The sequence below is a fragment of the Podarcis bocagei genome (assembly GCF_964188305.1).
Source record: "Podarcis bocagei genome assembly, chromosome: 1".
In the NCBI taxonomy this organism is placed as follows: Eukaryota; Metazoa; Chordata; class Lepidosauria; order Squamata; family Lacertidae; genus Podarcis; species Podarcis bocagei.
This window is the reverse complement of record NC_138125.1, coordinates 49,698,148-49,707,623: the sequence shown is the minus strand read 5'-3', so window position 1 is coordinate 49,707,623 and position 9,476 is coordinate 49,698,148. Positions and strand designations below refer to the sequence as shown.

At 45.3% G+C, this 9,476-nt stretch overlaps 1 protein-coding gene and 1 long non-coding RNA gene across 4 annotated transcripts in view; one reads left to right on the top strand and one right to left on the bottom strand.

Annotated features, from left to right (window-relative positions):
* Nucleotides 1–1,210: 1,210 nt before the first annotated feature.
* On the bottom strand, nt 1,211–6,502 carry ZFP36L1 (ZFP36 ring finger protein like 1). Its single transcript, XM_081186385.1, has 2 exons — nt 6,294–6,502; nt 1,211–3,831 (listed from the first exon to the last, which is right to left on the bottom strand). The coding sequence occupies exons 1-2, from the start codon at nt 6,348–6,350 to the stop codon at nt 2,878–2,880; spliced, it is 1,011 nt and encodes a 336-aa protein (XP_081042511.1). The 5' UTR covers nt 6,351–6,502; the 3' UTR covers nt 1,211–2,877.
* A 127-nt stretch (nt 6,503–6,629) lies between these two features.
* Nucleotides 6,630–9,476, top strand: part of LOC308582959 — a 30,711-nt gene continuing 27,864 nt past the window's right edge. For all 3 annotated transcript variants that reach the window (XR_014005972.1, XR_014005973.1, XR_014005974.1), the window contains exon 1: nt 6,630–7,248. This is a non-coding gene — a long non-coding RNA (uncharacterized lncRNA). The remainder of the gene's footprint in view (nt 7,249–9,476) is intronic.

Sequence of the window (9,476 nt, the reverse complement as noted above, 5' to 3'; positions counted from 1 at the left end):
CCTGACAGTAAGAGCTGTTCGACAGTGGAATTTGCTGCCAAGGAGTGTGGTGGAGTCTCCTCCTTTGGAGGTCTTTAAGCAGAGGCTTGACAACCATATGTCAGGAGTGCTCTGATGGTGTTTCCTGCTTGGCAGGGGGTTGGACTCGATGGCCCTTGTGGTCTCTTCCAACTCTATGATTCTATGTTTGGTTTGTGTTCCTTTCACTTTTGTTTCCCATTAAGATTTTTTTGAAGCAGTCTCCACCCCCACCCTGTTCTTTAGCTCTGGATTGTCCCTTTGTTATTGCACGGTGACACTGGGACTACTAAATCCCAGAGGCTTGCAAGACAAATCCAGCAGTTTGGAAGAATGTGTGCGCATGCGTTGCATCAAGAAACCCTTTTTTTCTTGCCTGAGACATTTGAGAAATTGTCACAAGGTGCCAATAAGCTTGGTACTCCTATTTAGCAAAATGAACAAATAATGGAGTTGTGTTTGTGTAGAGGCAGATGGAGAGAGGTTCTTGGGGGCTCTTGAACATTTGGCACATAAAGGAAGTGTATGAGGGCAATGACATGCTTTCAACAATTCCTGGAAGCTCAAGATAAAGTTCAGATTAGACGGCAAACCACCCAATGCGTTCACTCTGCTATTTGATGAACTATTTGGCATTTTGACAATACTTTTCTGTTTTCTTCTGGCCAACACAATATGCTCTCAAAGCAGGAATTAAACATGTTTGAATCCCTGAAGCAGTATTTATTTAATAACTTACTATATAAAAATAGATAATAGGTAGGTAGCCATGTTGGTCTGCTGTAGTCAAAACAAAATAAAAAAATTCCTTCCAGTAGCACCTTAGAGACCAACTAAGTTCGTTATTGGTATGAGCTTTCGTGTGCATGCACACTTCAGAAGTTGTATCTGAAGAAATGTGCATGCACACAAAAGCTCATACCAGTAACAAACTTAGTTGATCTCTAAGATGCTACTGGAAGGAATTTTTTTATTTTATATAAAAACAGCCCATCTAAGAAGAGCAGAAGTGCAAGCCAAAGATAAGATGCATAAATATTAGCCCAGCCTAATCACTTATAGATCACAAGGAAAGTCAGAAGTTCTTGTGCAAATTAACTTCTATTCTGGTGCAAGAGGATTTGTCAAGACTGGACCTCATTCTGAAGAGTTATTGAACTTTTCTGCAAGGAAAACCAATTTCACTATCAAATTCTTGAAAAAACACTTGGGGTTTATTGATTTAAACTGCAAACAGTCGTTACAAAAGATTCTTTAAATAAACTCACACAAAGGAAGAGAGAGAAAAGGCAATGTAGTGAACAGTAATGGGAAAAATTACATTCAATGTGTTCTTTGTGCCAGTAAAGTTTACCTTAAATGAGGAAACACTCCGTTCTTGGAATACAGAAATGCAAAGACAAACTGCATTTGGAATGTCTTTTGATAGGCACTTGAAACCAGAGGGTAGACTTTTTTTCCTTTAAGTACTTACAAAAAAGGAAGCGAGCAGTCTTCCATTTTATCGTCTCACAGCACAGCTTGTGCGTATACATTCTTGAGGCCAGAAGTGAAATCGTGACCCTACTGAAGTCATTGACGAAGCCTTCAATGACAGCAATGTGGCCAGAATTTCATCCCATCCAGGAAAGGCCTTGTTGGGGCATAGAGGCAAAGAAGCACATTAAACTCAATTTGCAGTCTGACACAAAAAGGGGAACGATCTAAAATAAATAATCCAAACACAGCTGTTGCATTTTTTTTAAATTAATTTTTCATTTTTTAAAAATAAAATAACCAAAAAAGTGTAAAGTTACAAAAAATGTCATTGTAGTATAATATATTAAACTGTGGGGAAGGGGGAAAGAAAAAGACTTCACAATCTTAAGATTAATATGGAAGATCATAATTTAAACATAAAAGAATATATTCTATGAATTCATCCAGATAAATATGAACAAAATTAACAAAAAAGCATAGGTTTCAGCAATAAATACGTTTTGATAAGTTAAATAAGCTTTATATTGTTGTGCAGTGACAAGCAAAATTTGCTCTCCAATTTCTGAAAAGTTATACAAAATTAAAAACCCAGGAAAATAAAAATAAAAAGCTTGGCGTGAGTGCTCTATGGATAGGTCTATTGTAATCTAGAGCAAAACCATTAAAGCTATGACTACTGGAACTTTGTTTACACAGAACTTGCATGTGTGGAATGAACACCGTTAGACACCCCCCCCCATTTTTTTTTTGTTTCGCTTTTGAAGGTGTCACATGTACACACGGGGAACTTGTAGCACCAAAAGCAAGTCTTTCATTGTCCATCTGGCTTCCCTCTCCAGTCACCAAGTCCCATGCATGTGACAGCTACTGTCCATTCTCAGCTGTTCTTCTGGCTGACCTGAGTAGATTCAGGCAGGGTTAGTCTTTAAAAGGTGGTAAGGGTTGGATGTTAACAGGCGTCCACATGCCATATGTCTACAAAACACTGGCTAGAGAAAGGGGGCGGGGAAAGAAGGAAGATTCTGCATCATGGCCAGTGATAGGAGCTGCTGGTTCCGGATATTCCCTGCACATCTGGAAATGCACAGAGCTCTGTGGAGGCTGCTGGTGCCCTCTGCAGCTGGAGAGGTAATATAGTCACAGTGAACATGTTAAAAAAAGGCACTACATTTGTAAACGATTATCACTTTTTGCTGTAATTTTGGCACTTGTGGTTTCAGCCAGTGAGTGGACTTTAGGCAAGTGGACTATCTTTGCATTAACATCTAACCCAGAGATGTTAAGAAGATTTGGGGGTGGGGGCGGAGGTGGGAAGGAGAGAGATTACAAGCTTAAAATTGTAAGAAGAGAGGCTAGAAGAGGCCGAGAGGCAACACCAGGTTACTCGTCAGAGATGGAGAGTCTGCTGAAGATGGGGAGGCGTCTCGAGGTGTCCAGGATGGGCGAGTCAGAGCCGCTGTGGCTGCTGCTTGAGCTGCTCAGGTAGCCTTCCTGGTCGGAGAGAGAGTCCTGAGGACTTGGAGGCGAGTCAAACATGTTGGGGGACTCCGACATGGGTCTGAGGAGAAAAGCAGTGGGCGAACCCCCACCAGGCATCTGCACCCCCATGCTGGGAGCAAAGAGATTGGTCAGCTCCTGGCTGGAGAAGGTGAAGGGGTTGCTGGCACAGTCAGGCAGAGTAGGAGAGCCCAGGAGGTCGTCAGCACTCATGATGGGCGGAGGGGTTATGGAAGTAGGGCTGTCCAGCAGCCCGTTGGCAGCAATGGCACTTGGGAAGCCTGCGAAGCTGAAGCTGTGCTGGAGGCGGGGTCTGTCGGCCATGGCAGGATCTCGGCCGCTGGCTACAGCGCGGCGCTCCTCAGCGTTGTGGATGAAATGGCAGCGAGGCCCGTAAGGGCAGAAGCCAATGGTGTGGAAAGTACGGCAGAGCTCCGTCTTGTACTTGGGGTGGCGGGTTAGGCTTCGCAGCTCGTGGATGCCGTGGGCAAACTGGCACTTGTCTCCGTATTTGCAGGCCCCGTTCTCCTCGAAGGGGCGGCATAGCTCCGTCTTGTAGCGACTCGAGTTGACTTGTCCGCCAGGCTGCTTCTGCTGCAGTAAGCGCTCGCCACCTTCAGAGAAGGAGCGGTCCCGAAAGCGATTCTCCCTGGGCCCGAGAGTTGGGGCTGGCTCCCCCTTGAGGCTGCTGAGAAGATGGGCCTGGTGGAACTTGGAGTTGGGCAAGGTGACCGAGTGCCTCCTGGGGAAACCCCCGCCAGCTGGGGTTCCCACTGCCTTTCTGTCCAAGAGACACCCTCCGACACCAGAAGGGCTGTAGTTCAGCATCTTGTTACTCTATAGTGGGGGGAAAAGGAGAGGCCAGTCAACAACCCAACTTCCTCAAGAACCTTTCAGCAAGATGCAGCCTAAAACCTGGCATCTATACCTCCCTCCCAGTTTCTTTATGTGCATAATAGGCTCTCCCAAAGCCCCCAGACTCTGTTCTGCACCACAGGTTGGGTCAAGGAAAATGAAAGGCACAATCTAAAAGATGAGCCTCTTTCTATCAGGGAACAGCTATGCAGTATGTCAAAATACTTCCAAAGCGGCACAGTAAACAATGCTGCTATACAACAGCTTTTGCTTCAGGTTCATTTGTTCCATCCAAGCATAATGCCACAATGAAATACATGTTGTTTCACTGCCCTAGGCAAAGGCCTATCCAACTATTCCTTAAGCAGCCACATCCCCCAAGCATGTTCCTTTCCGAGCTAGGCATGGATTCAATACTTCCACTATGCAATTTATGCCTTAAAGGCCTAACCTAGTTACTCCCAAATTTCTGAGCACGTTCTTCAACCCCTACTCCCATGCCCCTTCCAGTATGAAAGGATGGAGGAGGAGGAGGGAGAGAAGTGAATACAGGCAAACAAATAATAATAATAATATTGCTATATACAACACATCCCACTCTGGAGTAAAAAAAAAATCTGTGGTGGGGGAAGTGTGTAAGACTCAAGTTGAAAAGAGGCGTGAGACTTTGGGAAACATGCTAGTTACTAATCTAAATTAATCCCATCCCTCTTGCTCCACCTCCTGCACAGGAATTGCATTTCATGTGATCCATGGCAAAATTCACCCATAACCGCAAGAGGATTCCTTTGCAATTAGCCATTTGGCAGCTTCAGTTTTAAACTGCTTGAAAGCATCAAGGAAGGAGACATGCTTGGTAAAAGGCAAGACTCGGTCCGGTTTATGTTTACTCTATGAGACTTTTTTTAAAAAAGTCATTGCTGTGCATCCATATTCAACACACTTAATGGTAAGTGGAAAACCAACACCCAGGTTTGCTCCGTTTTGGAAGTTATGAGGGGTCCATGAAAAAGCACAATCAGCTGTGCAACTTCAGAATTTAAACTACTAGTTCCAATGTGACATTGTTCTCAATGAAGTAGTGCTTTGCAACCTAGTTATAGTTGTTAACTTTCCCACAACACTGATCTCACCCACCAGCAAGTTCTCCTCCAACTTGGTTATAAACGTAGGAGTAATGCATACAGGCAAAGACTTCGGGTATGCAAAGATAAGGCCGCTTGAAAGAGAAAAACGCAGCCGCGTGAGTGGAATGAGAGATAAGCCTGGTAAACTGCTGGCTGTAAGAAGCAGCAAACTGCAGAACTAGAGGCGGGAAGGGCCGGTGACTTGCCTGCAAACGTTCTTTTGCAAAAGCCCCAGTTCCACATCTCCATCCAGTCGCGCGCGCACACACCCGATTTTCTCCTTTCCAACCAAGGAGAAGCCAGTAGACGTGAAAAACAGCAACAGATCCCACTTGCGGGGAAAAGTGGCCACAGCCATCTTTCCCCACCCCGAGTAAGCAATTAGACGTGCGGCTGAGCAAGTCATTGCAAGCAAGAAACTTTCCAAGACACGCGTTAAGAGTTCCAGTGAACCCCGGAGGTTGGTTTTGCTATCTGAAATGCAATAGGGACCTTCGGCTCCCTATGCACAAGTTGCTAAAATTTCACATTCCACAACATGAGCAAAAGTCTAAACTGAACCACGGCACGCCTTAGTTCAAAGTACTGCACAGAATCTAGGATGAAGGGCAACTCCCACAAGAAAAGGGGCTGCCGTCTTAAACACACTTTCTAATTCACGAAAATAAGAGGGCCAGTCACTTCTGCACGCGTTAAAAACAAGCTTTCATACATTTGAATGGCTTTCAATCTTCAGTAAGGAATAAGGACCAGCCGTTGTAAACTTGAGCCAAAAAGCAAGAGGGCAAACTGCATGGCAACCATTTCGGAATGCAATCCCAGCAAGTCACTGAAAACATCTAACAAGTTTCTTCGAGAAGGCACCCAAATTTGAAACTCTTGAAAAAACGGAAGAAAAGCCAGAGTCCAACAAAGTCAAAAACACGGGAAGCGAAGAAGGCTAGTTTGTGACAGTACCCTAAACAGCATTTTACTAGATTTGGCGCAATAACCTACCTTAACTTCTTCCTAGGCAAATCTCCCTAACAAAGCAATCTAAAGTATGCCTACTTAGAAGTAAGCCCAATTAAGTTTAATGAAGCTTACCCCCAGGTAAGCGTGCTCAGAATTGCAGCCTAAATAACTTCCAAGGCTCCAGACCAACTCCCAAACAAAACTTTGCGTTGCTTAAAAACATGCAACACCCAGCAAAACTTTAGGCTCCTAAAACGCTGAATACTGGAGCAAAAACGGGACGGGGGGGGGGCTGGTGACAGATGCAGAGTGAGAGACCATTCCCTTAAGAAGTTTTAAGAGATAATAGGGGCTACAACTTACTTTGCATAAAACTTCACTCAGCTCGAAGATGGTTGGAGACACGAGGGCTGTAGACATCTTCAGCTACCAAAAGGAGGGGCGAAGACGTGGAATAAGTATATTAGAATAGAAAAATAAAATGAATCACAGTGTTGTAAGGCACAGCCTCCAGTTTCCCTGGGTACTCCTCTAGCCCCCTCCAGCTCCAGCAATTCTCCCTTCTCTCTCCTTCCAGAAGAGTTTTGCGTAAAGCTCAATTTATAAAGTTTCAGACCTTACCCCGTGGGAGGAGCTCCAAATTCATTTAAATGAGGAAGAAGGCGGAGGGAAGATGACTGACGTAGAGTCTGAATCACCCATGCGGTCAAACCTATAAAAACTTTCAAGGAGGGCGAAAAACTTTCAAGAAGGGCGAAAAGGGGGAGGAGGGTCTTTTTAAAGGCGATCTCTGTTATTTTTAAAAGGGGGATTTTTTTTTAGAAGTACAGTGTTTGTGCAAGTTACCTCTAATTAGAAAACGGGGGGAGGACTCGATAAGACTCTTTTGTCAGGACTTGAATGCAACATGTGACGCTATTCACTTCAACCACTCCGGCCTGCCCTCCCTTCTCCTTCCTTAAAGGCGGGATCAAACTGTTTCCTTGCAAAATTTCCTTGCTCTCAGCCCCGTTTCTTTTTGTCTTTCTTTGAAGCAGCTTTCTGGGGCGCTGTTACAGTGCCCGTCTTCGCGATTTCATTTCCTCCATTCCTCCATGTTGTTTAGAGGGAAACAAAAGCAAAAACTTGGGAGTCAACTTTAGACTTTCTTTTCACATCGAGCGCGCACAAGTAAAGGGAAGTATATTTGATGTCTCGGGCAGTTGAAACCTTATGACTACGTTACTCGGAAGGAAATCAAAGTGAACTCGAGCTGGGCTCACTTGTGTGTGAGCTGAGTAGGGCAAGGCTGTGGGAGCTGAGGCACATTTACTTGGAAGTAAGTTCTGTTAAAATTAAAAAAAAAAAGGATTGGCTTCCGCGTAAGCGTGCGTAAGGCTGGAGTCTAAAATTAAGAACTTGCAAAAGTTGTTCCTCGCGGAGAATGAATTTAAAACTAAGGCATCAGTAAGGGACAGGGAGTGCGCGCCCTACTTCTTTTTACAACACTGAATTTAGAATAGTGAATTAGTGGTATTTGCTCAGCTCAGAGATTTCTGTTCAACAGATATCCTCGTTTTTGTTCTTTTTACAGACCCGATTGCGGTAGTTTTCAGCTACTGATTTGGATCCCAACACTGGCGAATTGTTTCTGCAAGGGCGACCGGCTTTTTAGAAAGGTCTTATAAAAGGCTCTTTCTCTGTCTTGCACGCTTGAGAAACTACAAATTGGGGGAGGGGATGTTTTGAACGACGAGCTTTCTACAGTGGTACCGCTTTCATCTTTCTGCCTTTGTTCCCGCCCCCATTTCTTTTAATTATTTAGCAGATGGTTTCCCAATTCACTCAAATGCTAGTGCCCTCCGTTTTTTTCTTTTGGCGGGATTCCGCTTAGGAAAAAGGCACATGCATTGGAACGTGACTCTCAGCCGAACTCTACGATTTGCATCTGGGAAGGAAAGGCGATTAAAGTTTAAATCAGTTCTCTCGCTGCCCTTAAGTTGTGGAACAGAAGGTTAGAGTGAAGTGGAAATACCACTATTTCCTCCCCCCCTTCCTATTTCCATGTGCTCATGTTACAGCAAAGGGTCACCCACACAAGCCCTCAGATGTTTATGGCACCACAGTTCAAAATGCAGGGGCTGTTATGAAAGAGCGCGCCTCCAGTGCATTTTCCACTGCGGCGTAACGAGGCCACTTGCTCTCAGAGCGAGGCTTTGCAGATCTCTCTCCCCCGTTTTCCTTCCTCTTTTCTCCCCCCTCCCCCAACCTCCCCGGGAACATTTGAAGCTGCTTATATTGTACGGGCTGTAGCTGCGATTTCCAACTCCGAAGAGCCTTCCAGTTTGGGCAGGCTCGCAGCTGCCTGCTTTGATTGAAATTGATTGCCTCCATTTTTAACAGCGCCCTGCTGCTGCCTCCGCCGCCTTTGCATTTTTACAAGCTGAGTCGCTTCGTGTTGACTCGCAGTCCCACCCTCCCTCCCTGCGTTACTCCTTTTTTCCGTTTTGTGGAAAACTGGCAAGACTCTGCTGTAGGAAATAACCCGCGCTCGCTCTCACTTAAATAACTCGAAACGTGTTACTAGTTAGCAAGAGGATGTTTGCTCATTTTGGCGTTTGCGCGCTGCCCCGCTTCTCCCAAGGGAAACGGGATTCTTTCCGAAACTTTTGCTCCCTCCCTCCCAATAACACCCAGTTGTCAGATGACAAGGCGGGAAGGAGGAAGAAACTGTGTGGGTGGCGTGAACAATGGCCATTGCTGCAGGGCTACCACCTTTCACCCCCGCGCTTTAAGCCTTTTGTCCGGGAAATCTCGCAAGCGATGGAAACTGCTCGAATGGGGAGGGAAGGAGGCGAGCCGAGAAGGACGCGGAAGTGGCTCCTCCCTTTTGGGGAGCGCAATGGCAAGCTCCTCCTCGCCATGGCCGCCTCCGGAAGTGCGGAGAGGCCCGAGAGGCGGAAGGAGCTTACCACGTGTGGCGCGTAAATCCCGAAAAGGAGCAGCCGTTCCCGCGCCTGCAGCTTGAATGTGAAGCCTACGTGTTCAGAGAATCATACAGTTGGAAAGGGAGCCCTAAGGGACATCTAGTCTGAAATATACTCGGAGTCGAGCGTGAATTTCATGCTCTTTATTCAGCTCATAGTGGCTTTATATACATAGCTTTATATACATATATACATGTATATATCTGCTTTATATACATTATTTACACAATAGGCTGCACGTGATAGCCTAATTCTGGGATTCTCCTGTAGGCCAAGCAGGTTGTGGATTCACTTCCACCTGGAGCTGGATTGGGTGGCTCCTGCGGACCAATCATACTGCTGCATTGTTCTAGGACCAATCAGACTGCTGCATTTTGTTTCCTATTCAATTCAGTACACAACATAGTCCAACCCAGGAAACTCAAACTAAAGAATCCATTCATGACAGATGGCCGCTCAACTCTGTTTTACAAACTTGCGCTCAAATCTTAAAACAAAAACTTTACTCAGAAGTAAATCGGAATGAATGCTATGGATTTTCCTTGTGAGTTAGCTCTGGCTTGCAAAATGTGCTAAACTT